Consider the following 18,746-nt stretch of genomic DNA (forward strand, 5'->3'; position numbering starts at 1 on the left):
ATCTTATCCTTCTTCTTGGCTTTTTTTTGCTATTTAATAATAAACTTCTACCAGACATAATGACAAAAGCAGCTGAATTTAAAATAAGCTCTGTATCACTATCCATTCTGTATCTTATTTGCTCAGTTAGAATATATTTGTTGTTCTCATAGTGACTCGATACACGAAAAATCTCGAATATGTGGTGCAACGTGCTTGCCGTTTAACGAACACTTTAACAAGCACTCAAATATTTGATATTTAGCAAGCACTGTTCAGTGTTTGCTAAATACCGCATACCTGGCGCCGCCTTTACATGTATACGTGTTAATGTTGCCGAGAGGGGGCATTTGGGCCTGTAGGACCCATCGCCGGCTCTTCGGGCTTCTTCCTATCCCCGGAATTGGATCGGGTATTCACCATCTTTGGTTTGTCGCTGGTAGAAAGGTTAAATGCTACCGCTGTTATAAATAACAGTTCCAGTGACAAATATCTGTTATAGGTAACGGTTCCAAGGAACAGTTACAAAGTAACAGAGCAAAAATGGAAAACAGATAGGTAAAAATGATCTAAGTATTCCTTGACTTACGGAAGGAATAACTTAGTAAACAATTAAATTAAATGGTATAAAAATATAATGCAAAGAAAAAAATGTTTCTAAGTGTTTCTTGACTTACGGAAGAAACAACTTAGGACAGAAATATAGATAAATGAAATATGTAAATGTGAGAGTAAAATATGGAAATATTTCTAAGTGTTTCTTAACTTACGGAAGAAACGACTTAGAGTGGAAAAATAAAATACTCAAAATATAAAACGTGAAATGCAAAAAAAATGAAACAGATTATAGAAATATGTCTAAGTGTTTCTTGACTTACGGAAGAAACAACTTAGAATAGAAAATAAACAAGAGAATCAAATAAATGCACAAATATTTATAAGTGTTTCTTGACTTACGGAAGAAACGACTTATAAAAGAAAATAAGAAAAATCAAATATAGAAAAGATGTGAAAATATTGCTAAGTGTTTCTTGACTTACGGAAGAAACAACTTAGCATAAAAGAGAAAATGAAAGAAACAAATGTATTAAGTATTTTCTTAACTTAAGAAAGAAAATATCTTAGATAAAATATCGGAAATAATAATGCAACAATGATTATGAAAATATTTCTAAGAGTTCTTTGACTTACCGGAAAAGAACGGCTTAGACAAACAATTAAAATAACAAGTCAAATATTCAGAGAAATATTTCTAAGAGTTCTTTGACTTACCGGAAAGAACTACTTAGACAAAGTACAAATCAAAATATAAAATAGAAAAAGCAAGATAAATATTTCTAAGTGTTCTTAACTTACGGAAGAACAACTTAGACACAAAATACAAGAAAAATAAACAATCAAAATAACCAATTAAAATATCAAACAATCAGTATATGAACAAATATAGATCAAAATAATATTCTAACCTGAAAAGGTCTGAATATACAATAATGCTAAAATAAAAATGGTATATAAGAAATCAGAAATAAAACAATAACTTAGTAGGAACAATAATAGCACCGACTAGGTCTACAGTAGAAGAGGCAAGCTCGACTGACCGATGAGGGAAAATCTACCTGCTTTTATGTAAAACAAATCCTTTGTTTTACGTAGCGAAAGTGGAATTTCCCTGCATCGAATCAATTAGAAATTTGGATTTGGTCAACCTTGGAATTCCCAAGTATTTTAACCGATATCCAAATTCCTTGATGCGTCGAGGACATTAATAGATGCAGACAAGCCACATCATGTAAGCTCTAGAAGTTTATTCTAGAGCTGTATTCTAGAATTCAAGCAAAGGTTGCCTTATTACCAGGAAGTGAGGAGATTTTAATTTGAGCATCTTATTTAAACGATTTTTAGTTAAATAATAAATACTTTTGCCTCTGCTGTTAAAAGTTAAATAGTTTTTTGAAACTGACCAACTAATTATTTGACTTTTAGCACCTTGTATAAGAAAAACTACTAAATTTAGGGCAATAGTAACACATATTGCCTTTCATAATTTATAATTTATAAATACATATTACCCTTTCAGACTTTATATAGTGATATATCAAATGTAGTCATGAATTCCTGCATGATGTAAAAATGCTTCGTTAAACCTAAGTCTATTGAGAACTGTTATCTCGAGTTTTCTGTATAGCTCTATGAAAGGGAAGGAAACCTTTGAACTATGGGTTATGTAATAATATGTACTGCAATAAACGAAATGGAACAAGAAATAGAACAGGAAAGAACACCACCTTTAAAATCACATTTATCTTATCCACCCGGAATATTCTATGAGAACTATAAGTTATAACCTGTTTCAAATGGTAATGTAAAGAAGAGTATAACGAAGAAAGAGTTGTGGCATGAGATGAAAATATAAAAGATCTCACTAAAGAACAAAAATTTAAATATATATGTTTCTAAAGATTTCCGCGGTTAGTACAATTAAACCTAGAGCTAAGATTAATACTATTACAAGAATTAATATTAAACTCAACAGTCTTCCTGGTTAAACCGCGTCGATTATCATTGCGCCGAGCTTTCAACATCCTCTTTGATGTCTTCTTCAGGGCTTCCGAGGTCTCAGTCTCCCGAGTCCCCAGATACTCCACCCGCCAATCAAAATCCTACTGTCAACACTAAAGGAACAAAACCCCCATAAATTGTTTATGGGGTGCACAAATTTCACTGTTATTTTTTTAAAAGATATTCGTGCCATAAGAAAGCCACATGACCAGTTTCAGTATAAAATTTCTAACAGTTTTCGATATATTGGAAAAAATCGAGTTACATTTTATAACTTCAAGGGGCTGGGCTGTAACTTTTTTATGTGCACATTTGTACTAAGATAAGTTAGGTCCAATTGAACTATTTTTGGTCCCAGAATACGTGATTTAATTTATGACCTACCTTTTTGTTACATCCTGTATATATATATTTAAATTTAGAATTTGTCACCTTGTGGTGTACTATTGAGGATAATGAAAATTTATAATTAAGACTCGGTTCTTCCTAAACATTTACATATTTTATTTCGAACTAGTTTTAATTTAGAAATATCCATCCAACTGCGAACCGCTTTCTGGTGGTTAGTTCCTGACATTTCTGCAACAATTTGATTAAAAATTGAAGTATATTCGTCTTTAAATCTAGTATTATCTGGTGCAACAACCTGTAGAACTTGAAACAGTATAATAAATTGCTGTTTTAGATAATCAAAAATTTATTTTTAGAACATGTATCTCATATTATGCTTAACACTTAAAATATTGCGTGGATTTTTTTAAATTCTGGTTTTACTCAAATTAATTTACTGTTTACTAAAACTAGGTTAATTAATTAATCCGTTTGTAATAAGTTAATATATTCAAATTAACATTTTTTTGGATGTTTTATTTATATAAATATTTGAAAATGAATCTTGATTACTATATTATTACCGCCTGATTTCTTCATGATTTAACAGTAAGTTCAAATAGTCTAAAACACAATTCTAAATTTAAACCTGGCCAATGTCGTATATTTCGGATCCAAGAGAGTTTTTTCCTCCCGACTCCGCGTTTTCATTTAATTTTGTCTGATATGAGTCGCGGGAGAAAATATTTCTGATTCCTTAAAAGGTGTCCAGGGTATGATGTTTTGCGTCCTTTGAAGGTGTGGCTGCATTCCTCCGCTTAAACGATCGGAACCTGTTTATGTGTTATATGAGTAGTCCAGGGAATTTTCAATATTGTCTGATGTGTGGGTCGTATAGTAGCCTTTCATTTGCATGAATACGCCTATTGCTCGTTCAATTTTGCATTTAATCTCGAGATTCGGGTCCAGTTGGTTATTTATCTAGCAACTCTGATACTTTACCATTCGATGTGATACGCATTGGAACATTCTGACATCGTGAAAAGGTCACCACTTTTTTCACAGCCTCTGCTGAAGATTGCTTCAAAGCACAAACTGAATAATATAGGTAACAACACATAGCCCTGGCGTACTCCTTCATTAATAGGAACTTGTTTGACAAGTTGTTATCAATTCTGATTTTTGCTGTTTGCTGCCAGTACAGGTTTTTAATTAGCCTTACGTCTTTATTGTCCCATGCCATATCTTTTTGTATTTGTAAAAGTTTGCTGTTGTTTACTTTATCGAAGGTCTTCTCCAGATCAACAGAACATAATATAAACATGTTTTCTTTGATCGTGGCCTTTTCCCAACAGTAATGCCATTTGTAATATAAAAAGAGCCCTTGTGCACAATCCACTCCGGTAATCGAACTGATCTAAATTGAAAGCTTCACGCTTTTGAAATATCTCCTGTGCATATTAAACCTAGAACTAAGATTAATACTATTACAAGAATTAATATTAAGCTCAACAGCCTTCCGGATTGAACCGCGTCGATTATCATTGTGCCGAGCTTTCGACATCTTCTTTAATGTCTTCTTCAGGGTTTCCGAGGTCTCAGTCTCCGGAGCCCCAAATACTACTACACTGATAACTTTATGAACAGAGTACGGTTCATTTATACCGTAGATGGTGACGCGGTTTGGGTGGAGCTGGGCGTGGGGATTGGCGCGAGTATTGGCGCGGGGTTGGCGCGAATATTTCTGACAGTAGGATTTTGATTGTCGGGTGGAGAAGACGATATTTTCTTTATGAAAGGTCTCCATGTCGAAGGTAACCGTATGCCGTCATCCCTTTTATTGAGACAATTTATTTTTTTTTTCAATTTCTATGGCTTCTCGGATAATTCTTGGTTTATAGAAACGGATTCGGGCTATGGTTTTGGAGTTTTCAAAATCAATTTTGTGACCAGTATGAAGATGGTGTTGACCTAGAGCTGAAATTGAGTCGGAATTGCGAACAGAAATGGAATGTTCATAAATCCTATTTTGGATTCTACGATTTGTTTGGCCTATATAGGATCGCTGGCAGTCTGCACAAGGAATTTCATAAATTCCGTGTGCATAGACGCAAACCAATCAGAACATAACAGATTTGCAAGTCTGGTCTTGACAATTTCGTTCTCGCTTATATTACTATTTAACCGGTGATGCGTTTACGTAACACATCAATTTAAAATTGATTAGAAAAAAGTTCTTTCTTGTATATACTTATTTACATGAAGCACATCACTTTCAAGATTTTGTCAAGTAAATAAGGGTAAAAAAATACTTTTACAGAAGAAATTACTCTTATTTGAATTTTACATGTTCAAAAGTTCAAATTATTCCCATTTTTATGAAAATACATTCTATACACATTTAAAAAAATTATAAACTTCATTCATTTTTCAATAAATGGTAAACTGTAATTTTGTGAGAACCACCTACATTATCCTCGTGAGTAGGTTCTGCCAATTAAAAAAAAAATTATTTAAGGTGTTGCGTAAACTTATTACCGGCACAAAATGAGTTAACTTAGAGACAAATTAAAATCTAATCATGACATAATTTCTTTTTCTATAAGCAATGCCAATCGTTATTTACTTGATTTATTTTTTCAGTAACCCTCCAGTTCAGAATAATAATTTACTGGTGTCCAAGGCAGATACTTCGGCAGATAGTGGGAAGATTATTCCTAAAATATCAAGTCCCGGGCTGGAACATAAGGAAGTTGTACATACCAACGTAAGTTAAAACCATTTTTATGTAAAGGAACAGATAAAAAGATAGATTTTCATGCATCACAAATTATAAAAGCTGCGAGAAGCAGTTGTGGCCTCTTATATCAATGTAGTAGTATCGTTAATGCAGTTTAAAAGTAGACGGCTGTAAGCAATGGCCTCTGAAATATGTGAATCAATGTTTGATTCTCACAGCCTGAAAAGTGAGTTCTAACGTAGTACCCACAATCAGTTCAATTCCTAACTTTCTATACCACTTTACTCCTTTTCTCAATGAAGTGGTGTATGTATTCATTTGGTCAGACAGATCGGTGTATGTTTTATGTTTATTTTAGTCAGTTACAACTTTTGGTTTTGCCTGCCTTCTTGAGTTCGGCAGTGTGTTTTGTATTTAGAGTATAAACATCGCATTTTTCTTTCATTTTTGAATCACCACTCCTGTATTACTTTCAGCTGCAACTGTTGGTCCTAATTTGCAATTTTGTATCTTTGTATCTTTTGCAGAATATCCAGCTAACTCAATATTCCTCCCCGGAGGAAACCACGAAGTGGTTGTCCCTGAACAGATTCGAAAAGTACTTGGACACATTCGAAAGATTTTCAGGAGATGATATGTTCAGGATGTCCAGAGAAGATCTTATTCAAATTTGTGGCAGTGCCGACGGCATTCGCTTGCACAACGCAATTCATTTGAAGTAAGTAGGAAATATCTATATAATTTAAATCGTGATTTACGCATTTAAAATAAGTAAATAAAATAAATTTAAAGGAATATTCATTTTTTGTGTAAAAAGGACAGTAAAGATTTGACTAGATTTAGTCCAGCTAGAATAAAATGTGTTAAAGTCGATTATATCTTCTTCAAAAATGCGATCTATCCATTAAGAACGGGTGTCCATTAATTTTCGCAGTGTTTTATTCATAATCCTTGGGGTTGCTGCATGGAACAGTTTACTACCAATCTTTGTCACAGCGCACTGTCATAATATTGTTTATTTTTTTTATTTACAAACTCGCATCAGCCATATGGCATTAGCAAAAGAAAAAAATATTAGGATCCATAGAATAGTACAACAATCAAATTTTGTACAAATAGTTTATTGCTTTTAAATATTGAGTAATCACTTTAGCACCACACTTCAGGAATAGTCCTTTCAAATTCTCCGAGATTCCGAATTCACCTCTTTCCGCACTATGTAACGGGCACTCCACTAGAAGGTGTTTTATTGTTAGCGGGGTCTCGCAAGCATAACACTCAAGTTGGGGATCTCGTGTCATCAGATGTCCTTCATAAGGCAACTATAAGCTAGCCGCAGTTGCGTGATGATCACCACGATTGATAGAACTGTCAGACCATGGTTGAAATGGTGATTTTATCTCAAATAATTTCGCCTGTTTTTTTGTGCCATCTGCTGCATATTCATCTGTCGGATCGTTTCTCGTGATTCCAATATGAGATGGCACCCACTGGAAAGCAATGTTTGTGTGATTTATATTGTGCAATTCTTATCTAATGAGTTTGGCAACAATGTAGGCAGATATTTTAGACATGATTTCTAGAGAATTTAGTGAGTCTGTAATTAGGAAATTATTTCAGAACTTACTGTAATGTCACATATGGCTTTATATATTAATGCACAATGTTCCGTTTGACATCTATCGCTAAATAACGGTTTGATATTTAGAATTAATTAAATGACGATTGGATTCTTTCTTATTTTCTGACAACAGATCTAAGTTTATCTGAGGAGAAGATATTAGCCAAGGAGGGGGAGTTGACATCTTGCTAGGACCGATTTCGGGGACCTTAAGGTTTAATTCATTTATGATTCTTCTGCATCTTTTATAAAAGGGAATGTGGGTTTTTTCGTTCTAAATATTTGAGGAGCGAATGATTTGGTGACATTGTAAAGAGTACCGCTTCGCTGCATATGAGGGTATTAATTCCTGTCTTCTTAATTATAATGGTAGTTCACCGAGTTCGGCCTCAAGACTTATGATAGGAGTTGTTCTAAATGAACCGCATATTATACTAAGAGCGTTACTTTGAATGGTGTCTAAAATTTGGAGTTGTTGTTGAAGCAGACGAGTATGCATGACATCCACATTCGATCTTGTAGCAGATTAGATTTTTATATAATGTGAGTAGAGTTCTACCGTCCGCTCCCCAGTTCGTACCAGAAAGGTATTTCAAGAGGTTTAGTATTGTTTGACATATTGCTGAAATATATTTGATGGGACCATTCCAGGTTAAAGATTGATCAAATATTAAACCTAGATATTTAATTGGTTTTACATATTCAAGTCTCCCAAGTTTTAAAGTAGGTATTTCCTTTATCTGCTGTGGTCTCTTTGAGAATATGATGCAGCGAGTTTTACATGAAGCAAATTGAAAACCACTTCTTTTAGAACTTGCTATAGATTTATCGAATTGATCTTGTAGTAAAACTTTGCCATGCTCTGTATATTGTTTCCCTTTAAGAATATTATAAGATCATCCGCGTTCAATCTTGCATTTCATTGATTCGATTATATCGTTAATAGCTATAAGGGAAAGCGTTGGGCTAATTACCGAGCCTTAATGTGTGCCATTTTTTTTTGATATACACTATATATACATTACTTACTTTTACATTGAAATTTTTATTTAGGAGAAAATTTTTAATAAAAGCATTATTAATATGTGTTTCTATATCTACTAAATTGTCGGTGGTTGATTGTCTAATCCTCAGAAGTGGGAGATGGAAATATTTTGTGTTAAGGAAAAATCAGACTTTGTATTGTCAATCCAGGCATTTTCGATTATCTCAAAATTCGTAGGGGTATTGAGAGGCTGAGAGAGGGATGGGTTTGACAGTTCTGGATTTTGTGTCGAAGATGGTTCAGACATATCTTTGGGTACGTTTTGTTTTATTTGCGAGCTGTGTATGATTGTGTGCTGATTGTGAGCTGTTGGAAGAAGAAGCTGTAGTGATTCCAGCAATAGGAGTTTGTGGAGTTTGGGCAAGAGATTTGTTACTGATTGAGTATTGCTTACTGAAGATAATATATACAAAGGTAAATGAGGCAGTGCAATTTGAAATGTCCTGCTTGCTTGCTTTTGAAACAATTATGGCTGTCTAATGTTAAAAATAGCCTGTTTAATACTCCATCTTGTTCTATTTCAATAAATTTAGGAATGTATGTATTTACAGGAGAAGAAATGCAGATTTTTCTTCTCAAACTTAATATGTGTCTAAGCTGGATCAGTAGCTCCAATTCCCAGTGGAGTCATTGGCGATAACAATGTTAAGCCCAAATTTTGTAAATGTCATGTTATACCCTCATTAGGAATTGTCGAGTTTACATTAGATACTAGCAATCTTTCTGATGGGGCAATTAATCGCCGAGCAACTAGACGAGTGTTGTTAATTGTGATGGCTACATTATTTTTAAGAAGATCGTCGACAAACATTTTATCTCTCAAATATATGCAAACTCAATTGTTAGATGTATGTGAACAATATATTATATTTTGCAACCATCTATCGATGTAAAAACTATAGCTTAATTTCTATTTGGTAATGGAGTGGAGTTTTGAGCGAATGCTGCTTAGTATGATTTAAATGTGCTGTTGACATTCTGTGAAGTAATATTGACATTTAAAGAACTTTAAATAAGATTATCCATTTTTTGCTTTCTTTCTGAGTTTCTTCCAAATCATTTAAACTAAGTTCGCCTCTGACGATGAAAAACCACAGTTGATAGTGGGAGATGGTCGACTTAGTTGATAATGCGAGAAAAAAAGAAATCAGTTGATAGATAATCACCCACAACAGGTGAATGGAATGATGTTATTGATTTTTGTTGATGTTATTAGTATTATGATGTAAATTAAATACTCGCAAATCAGATGTTATGTAATATTTTGACACTTCACTTTTTTCCAAATTTAGTTAGAATATAATAATTATAAACTCGTTAATATTAAAAATCAATTATTACTAATGATCGTGTTTACTCTTCGAAGGTTCGAACGAGACTCCAATATTGTTTTTATGGACATTTTTATTGTATGTATCCTCTCCCGGTTACCGATTGTTTTTGATCTTTAGTGTGTCGTATATTTCTGCTTCTGTCATCTCGTGATACATCGTCAGATCTTTGGTTTTGTACTGTTTCCATGTTGTGCCATTTTTATCTGGTTAGAAAACTTTGGTAGTGGTATAATTCTTATACAATTTGAATTAGTCTCTCTGTTTGATATTGGCGACCACGTTTCTAAAAGTTTCTCTGTCATTAGCAGCGTGGAATAATTCTTCTACATCCATATTTGTCCAGTCTCGAATTATTCGCAGTCATGGCTTTTTCTTTCTACCTATTCCCATTTTCCCATCTACTCTACCTTGCATGATGACCTGCAATATACTGTATTTTTCATTCCGTCATATTGAATTTCATATTGTTCTAAACATTTTTTTTCTCGACCTATCCTTCTCACCACTTCTTAGATGATGACTGACCGTCCAGGAATTTAGCATTCTCCGGTATATCCAAAGTTCAAAGCCTTCGACCTTCTTAATTGTGTGCGTTTTTAACGTCCATGTTTTCATCCCGTACAGTAGTTGGGGCCAGATATAACATTTAGCAAACCTCAGTCTTAGCGCAGTATTAAGATTTCTGTCATATAATAATAGTCTAGCGTTCATTAAAATACAGCGACTTAGATGGGCCGGACACATAATACGAATGTCTGACAACATGATTGCTAAACAGCTAACGACAGGATCACCTATAGGAAGAAGAAGCAGAGGCTGACCGCGAATTATGTGGTTAGATGGAGTTGAGACAGATTTAGGGATACTGGAGATCAGAAGATGGCAACACTTTGCCAGAAAACGAACAGAATACCGAATAATCTTAGAGCAGGCCAGGATCCACAGAGGATAGTCGAGCCAAAGATGATGAATAATAGCCTGGATTTTAAGAACGCTGTTTTTGCTATTTTTATTCATATCCCGATCTCCTGGTCTAGATACAATTCGGAGTTCATGTATGCTCCCAGATATTTATAGGACGTTTCAATATTATCATCGGCTGAGTCTTATCAAAGTTAATGCCAAGTTTCATTTGGATGAATTCACTTTTTACTGCATCTAGTAAAGTTCGTAGCCCTTCCATAATTAGCGTCTCGTCAGTAAATCATATGGTGTTTATTATTTTGCTGCCAATTCTCATTCCTGCTGTTCGTTCCCATAAGGCTTCTCTGAAGATGACGTATGAGTATACGTTGGAAAGCGTCGGAGACAAGACGGATCATTGCCTGACTCCTCTCCCAATCAATATACTCGTATTATTGGTTTCTACCTCGTTCTCCTTTACGCTTTCTGATTCCAATATGATTTTAATGTCTTTTTTGTCTAAATTGATGTTTTTTAGTTTGTCTATGTATATACTATACTCTATACTTATACTTTCTGTCTTTGAATTTGAATATTTCTTTTTTGTCATTTACATATTTTGGATATACACTCATTTATTTATTTTTTTGCAGAATGATTGCACCAAAATTGAAAATCTACGTATGTCGAGAAAACTCCTCAATCTTTAATGCCATCTTCTTGACATCTCATAGCAATGAAGAACTTATACTAAAGCTTTCGGCATTCATAGGAATGTCGCAAAATCAAATACGTGACGTCTATTTGGAAGGACCTCAATCGATCCATATTCAGTTAAATAATGATGTTTTGGAGCACATCAAGGAAGAAACGATGTTTTCCGTACAAGTTATTTCACAGGAAAGTGGTTATGTATTACTGCTTAAGCGGAAAAACAGATAGAAAGGACAGCTTTTGTCTTTCAAAAATATAAATACTAGAAGGAGGCAGTATATAATATTAAAAAACAGTATTGAAACACTTCAGAATAATGTTGCTAGTTATGTTTTAATTATATTACAACATTAACTTATTCAAATTGCTGTTTGTATGACCATTTGTTGTAATATTAGTAAACTCACTGCTAGCATTTCTTTATACATTCAGATAAACTCTGTATTATAAGGGTATTGTAGTCAATGAAAGTCCATTTTAGAGGTTTATAATTCTTACTAATATTTTTGTGGATGAAATCCAAATTGTGACAGTAGTTGTTAAGATAAAACAGAACTTAAAGTTTATTTCTCAAAATTAAGAATGTCTCTTAACTGGGAGTATAATTGAAATATTTTGGAATACAATTTACTTAATAACGTTTCGTATCATTGACATTTAGCATTTTTGAATGGTAATAAATGATATACATTGTCTGACGTTTGGGAGCCTTGCGCATTGACTAGAGATACATTGTGATTGACACAAACAAATGCTTTCCCACTGCTACATTTTGCTGCTATTTGTTATATCAGTATCACTTATTCGAAAATTCTATTTAAACTTGGTTTACTAAATACTAGGTTGTGTAGCGTACTTTTTACCCAAAGCACAATGTTAATAATATGGTCATAGTCATGGTAGATCGGGACAGGACCAATTTGTGAGAGCTGACACTTTGACCTCCTAAGACGGTTCCGTTGTATCACCCCTATCATCCGAACTAGGCCCATAAGGACCTGGTCAAGTCGAAATGGTAACATCTACGCGTCCACAATAACTTTTGATCGCGGTATCATTCGCGTCCATTCCTTCCTGCCGTTGTTTTTGCCTTTCTTTCCGAGTACTTCAAGTAATTAACGAGCGAATTTCAATACCTCCTACATAAATATTGGTCATTCGAGCCGAATCACAATATGTAAATACATACTAAATACTTTTCCAAAAAATATCAATGCTCTATATCATTAATGCGAAATATTACAGTAAATAATTATAGTGCCTGAAGTTAAAGGGTATTAAGAGGAATGTATGAAATGTTGGGATTTTTAGAGATTATGTAAAAAATTAGTTATATAAGGATAGTTATAAGAATTTATGTGTTGATACTATCAGATTTGTTAAGAAATATATCATAGTTGAGAACAATGTATTGGATTATTGTTTTTATCGTTTTTAATTGTTGTTTATTATGTTTTGCTATGATTATTGATGTTTTGTTTTTTATTAAAAAAAAACAAACTTGTACTTGAAAAAAATGTTGAAATAATTTAAATAACATTGATTTTATATTTCTCCTTTACAGTTAATATATATTAATCAAGTCAAGATCCTCTAATCTAGCTAAATGTAAAATATTTACTGTCTGTGTACATACAATAGGCAAAAGTCGAATCGTGGCTACGCCACTGAGAGAATGCCGAGCTTTACACAGATCTTCTGATCTAGATGTATAAATATGAACATTTTTAAAATATGCTAACTAGCATTTTCGTGCCTTTACTTATATTGCCTTGTACATTTCAACTTTATGGTCTTAAACAATTAGGGTGAAGTTTTCTTGATTTTTTAATCCTTTAAAAACGTCAAGTGGATCTATAATTGATTTGTTTTTTATACAATTCAATAGATAAGCACATATACTGTACAAAAAAAATCACTAATAATAAACAAATAGCATGTGACATTTAGATCTGGTACTGAAGTCCATTATAGTTGGTCCTCTGGATCTTTGCACCACCGTTATCATTCATATTAATGCGAATTAAATCAAAGATTTTAAAAGTAGGTTCCTACTAAGCATTGTGCAATGCCAAATAATCAAATGTCAATTTAGAGGTTACAAAATATTATTTCTCGTTATTAATATATTCCAAGAACATTAAAGTAATAGAAGCTATTTACTTTTTGAAAATGCAGGTCATGAAATTGGATTAAAATTTCAAATACGAAAAGCAAATACAGTTACTTGTTGATTACAAATCTCAAAATTCAGAGTGTGTGACTGAATCACTACACTTCGTCATATTGCTGTCTTTATTTAATGTTTTCTGTTGTGCGTGATACAAAAGAAAAATAAAAAAAATAATTCAAGAATAACGTCTTACTTATACAAAGATCCAACGTACAAACTATTGATAGACTACAGAGTATTTATTGCCATAAAAGAAACTATTAAGAGACTATATTTTTGATCGACTAATAGGAAAACTTATACCTAAATTGCTCAAAAATCTTTGAAAAAACTACGAAGAATTTAAAAAATGTCGATTGGACAGCACGTCCAGATCGTAAAATTCTATTATAACGTTTATATGCAAATGCTTGCATCTGGAAATTTTTTGGGTCAATTCAGCAGTATATGAGTTGTGTTTTGTAGTCCATAACAAAGGACAATCCATAACAAGTGGTTTTGAAAACAGTGATATACGAGGTTTGTTAAAAAAATGTGAATTCAAATGTGTGCTATGTTAAAACTTATTGCTTTATGTAGTACACTACGGATTATGCTGTGGTATGCAGTGTGGACTTCCAAATCGAATTCATAACACAGTTTTAAGCCGCATAATCTTAAAACTAATGTAATAATGTAATAAAAAATATAAATTAGTTTTGTTTATCTTTTAAGTCTTTCTAATAGATGGTACTACTAGATTAGATTAGCTGTACCTATGTACTATATCCTTAACATTTCGGGCAGATAAAGGCGTGACTAGATCATGTCCAGTGCCCAGTTCATTAATTGCATTATTACTATGTTAAACCGGTCATGTTGAAATAAGATAGTCAAACTTTACTGATTGTGGTTATTAAACAAGGTTTTATTGTAGTGTTGTGAACTGTCTCTTTTCTACAACAAAAGAAGGAGATGAAAGAAAGAAAATGAAACTGGCTGAATATGAAAACTTGGATTGAAGAATCCTTTATGAAGTCGAATTGATAGTAAATAATATTTGCTGATTTTAAAACACTTTATTGTATGTAGCACAATGACAAAAGTAATTTGTTACAAAACGTATTTGATATAACTACGTAGTGTCTAGACGCTATGCTAATATATAATGACTTTTGGGGCCTAGCGCCCGGCTTGTGACGTGGAATATAGAATGCATAAATTTCTGTTTCAATCCAACAATTTGTAGGAAAAAAGCAAACCGCTAATTACAGCGACTTTAACGAATTTTCATAAATGAGTTATTTCTTGACATAATTTCGGCAATAAACCATTTTTTGTCATATAGGTACGAAGAAAATGCATAAATAAAACAATGAAACTGAAAGATTTGTTACCTTTTAAATAAGGATACCAAAAACGATAAAAACTACGTACTTTCGAGTAACCATTTATACCTGTTTTCTAGCGAAAGCAATCTGGATCAAATTCGAAGTGTTAGGTTGCAAAAAGGGAAATTTTCGACTGATTTTAATTTGAGAAGGTATATCGTACGCAAACATGGATATCGAGGCGTATTTTAAATTATTAATAATTAAAAGATTCTTGATGGTATATTAAGACACTGTAACGTGTAGAATGGTACAAAAGTGTGACCTATTAAATTATTCTGCTATAATTGTAGATTGCTATGTAGGGTGAACATATTTAAAAGAAGCAATTTAATGCCAACAAAATAACTAATTTTGTTAGCAGTGAAGTTAAAAGAAAATATTAGCAGAATGTCATCAAAAAAATTAAACTTGATTGTAGCATGACAAACAATTTTTAACGTTTTATTACATCTTTCTTATTTAAAAAAAAATCACACAAGAGATTTTTGAGCAGTTTAGATACAAGTGATATTTTATTTGTTTATGTTTATTTTATTTCACTAATAATGAGAAATTACACAATTTGATTATGTAGTTATACAAATATACTATAGTTTGCAACAAAATAATCAATATACATGTTAGATTTATATTTTATCACTCAGACTATATTAGTTAAGGTAGTAAGTAGTCTCGCTTACTTTTAATGATCATATATCGCCTTTAATAGTGCATATTAATAAAATAATGTGCTAAATCATGAGGAATTGATAGTTTTATTGGGTGCTCTATTTACCGTAAGGACCATAAACATTTTTTTAATGATCAACTCTTGAAAGTCATTGAATACGTACCTATTCCCGATATCCCTTGATCTTGATGTACAATCGGCGTTATTAGTAGTATATTATCGAGTAAAAGGGCCCTTCCTTAGTATTTTCCCTATTTATTAACATAAATGAGACAAGTAAATAGGGGTGACGACAACTCTGTTGATTGCAAATAGTGTTGTTTTGGTTGTATTTTGAGCCGCAAACTTTTTTGTTAAGTTAATATTGCCTCCTCTTATTTCGTTTCAGGCAACTACGGTAAATATGACACCACAGAATATTTACATTAATATTAATCATTAGCGTAGTTCGCTAAAAATTATATTTTGATATTCAAAATAATTTCTGTATGGTACTCTATTTTTTCTACTGTATCGTCTTTGTAGAAGATAAAGCTATTGGTGCTATTATGGAGAGGCACAACTTTTGTAATTAATCAAAATATAGAATAGTTCGCTATGATATTATGAGCTAAAAGAATAATTGAAATATTTACGAACTGTTTATTCGAATTAAGATATGATATCCAGCTATTTAATAGGTTAATAAAATACTTTATACAAATATATCTTTTGCATAAAACTAGAGATAGTAATATAATTATGTATAAAATTATCTTATTTTTTGCTATAAATGTATTAAAAAGTCAACAACTGAGTATCAACGATATTATTATTATGCGTCAATAAATGAGTTAGAAATATCAGTTTGTCAAACCAGTTCTTACTGGATTCTACTGTATTTTCATACGTAACATTTTTAGAAACCATTGCCATTACCTACACTGTATTATTTATCATATACTTATCGTATACCGCAAATATATTTTATGTTATTAATACAATTGTTTTATTGATATTTTTATAGACTATTTTCTTAATTATTTAAATATCTCCACTATATCGAGTGGACTATAACTGAAAATACAGCTATAAGACACTAGAAGAACATGCTGACCGTCAAGAATCTAGAGGACTTTCCTCAAAAGTCAAATGTCTAACAAGAGAATTCAAACCATAGACAGACCATCTATCTATATAAAAGGCTAGGACGACAACTCGCACTGTTTGTCCGGTACGATAACTTCTAGCTCCACATAGGAAAGAAAACTGAACTACTAACTGACATTTCAATCAAATTTTGTTCTTGAAACGACACGGTTGATTTATTGCTAATTCATTCTAAAAATTAATGATTCAAATATTTTTGGGTGTTTTGTGGTGGGGGTAGAATATTTCTTGGGGACATATGATACATAATTGAAAAGGAGATAGGTAGCGAATATGTTAGACCGAAAAAACACATGGCGGCACTGCCTAGAGGTCTTTACATCATATCTCCGTTTTTATTGGTCAGATTGGAGCGTGTGACATGTTAAATGAAAGGAGAACGTATGACGAATATTTTAAGATAGAAAAAACAAGGCGATTACCAAAAGGGCACTACCAGCATCTTCGTTATTAATTAACATCTAGCGACATTAGAGATATACGGCACTATGGATAAAAATAGGTTAACTAAAGGACAAATCTTGATTTATTGACTTAAAGAAGGCTTCTTGCTGAATACAAAATAAACAACTGATCGAATCCTAACATACAACATAGCAAATGAAAGGGGAGTATATAACGAATATATTAAGATAGAAAAAATAAACAAGACGACTAATAAAAGCGCATTACACAGGATCTTCATTATTAATGAATGTATAGCGACATACGAGAAATCATAGGACACTGGATAAAAATAGATTTGCTATAAAACAAATTTGGATGTATTGACTTAAGAATGCTGACTGAGTACAAAATAAACAACTGATCGAATCCTAACATACGACATAGCAAATGAAAGGGGATGAGATAACGAATGTATTAAGATAAAAAAACAAACAAGGCGATTACCAAAACGGCATTACACAGCATCTTCGTTATTAATGAACGTATAGTGACATACAAGATATCACATGACACTATGGATAATAATAGATACACTATAAGGCAAATTTGCTTGATTGACCCAAAGAAGGCCTCTGACTGAGTACAAAATAAACAACTAGCCGAATCCTAGCATATGACACGTCAAATCCAACGACGTGAGACGTATAGTACATACAATATAGTATATAGCGTGCCATCAAAAAATATATATGTACAGGATATAGTAAAAAAACATGATGTCAGGTTAGAAGAATACCAGATAATACTTTATAATTACTTGGTTTACATGCAAGAAGTATATTATTTTAAAAATTTAATGAGTGATTGTAGATGGCAACTGATTGGATCCCCCGTAGCATGCGACGGGCAAAATACTAGTTAAAGATAACAGTGGAAACACCATAAAAAACCCAGAAGGTATCGCAGCAGTGCTGAAACAATATTCTCGAACGACAACACAGACAATACCAAGTTTTATAACCACAACTTTTTTGGACCACCAAAGTGGCCAACTGTTAGAGCCAGTCAACTTCAGTTGGCTTCCTTTTATGTTCTAGTGCATTGTTTCTACTAATTTTGCCCTGAATAGACTTTCTTCCTTATCTTTTAACTCCAACACTTGATTTTTTGTGGTCCTCTTCAACATTTTGGTTTAGTTTCTCTTTTTTACTTCGATATTTAGCACAATCAGATGGATCAGATGGACTAACTAGATGCAAGCAGCATAAGGCAGAGATAGATGGAAAGAGCCGAGGGAGACCTATGTCCAGCAGTGGACGCATGCAGGTTGATGATGGTTATATCTTCTTTTATTATCATGAAATAGTCTATTTGGGAATGATTTTGTCAACTTTTATATGTGATAAGTTGACTTTTTCTTTTGAAACAATGTGTTAATGATTGCCATAGTTAATCCTTTTTCTAATTCTATAGCATATCATCTCCAGCTTTATTTTTAGTCCCAAAGCCTAGTCATCCACGTATTGCTTCATATTCTCTGTTTGATTGGCCCACATGTACATTAAAATCACTTTTTAGTATGATAGACCTTTGATGAAATATTACTCAGTATGTCTCTTATTTGATCATGGAAAGCTTTTTTCCACTCTTATCCAGAAGGAGCATACACACAACATGTAACACTATCGAGCACAAATTTCACAATCAATTTCAAATCGTTCTTATAACTTTTACTACGTTATATTTCATTTCTCTATCAGCAATTATGC

General features: G+C 32.6%; 1 protein-coding gene across 1 annotated transcript in view; it reads left to right on the plus strand.

Annotated features, from left to right (window-relative positions):
- gem (transcription factor CP2 like gemini) overlaps positions 1–16,424 on the plus strand; it is a 103,433-nt gene extending 87,009 nt beyond the window's left edge. Inside the window, exons 10-12 of the mRNA XM_072522725.1 lie at positions 5,512–5,635; positions 6,136–6,326; positions 11,165–16,424. Coding sequence (XP_072378826.1) covers positions 5,512–5,635; positions 6,136–6,326; positions 11,165–11,453 — 604 coding nt within the window. The 3' untranslated portion in view covers positions 11,454–16,424. The remainder of the gene's footprint in view (positions 1–5,511; positions 5,636–6,135; positions 6,327–11,164) is intronic.
- The last annotated feature ends 2,322 nt before the right edge of the window (positions 16,425–18,746 follow it).

The sequence above is a fragment of the Diabrotica undecimpunctata genome, chromosome 2, assembly GCF_040954645.1.
Source record: "Diabrotica undecimpunctata isolate CICGRU chromosome 2, icDiaUnde3, whole genome shotgun sequence".
Lineage (NCBI taxonomy): Eukaryota > Metazoa > Arthropoda > Insecta > Coleoptera > Chrysomelidae > Diabrotica > Diabrotica undecimpunctata.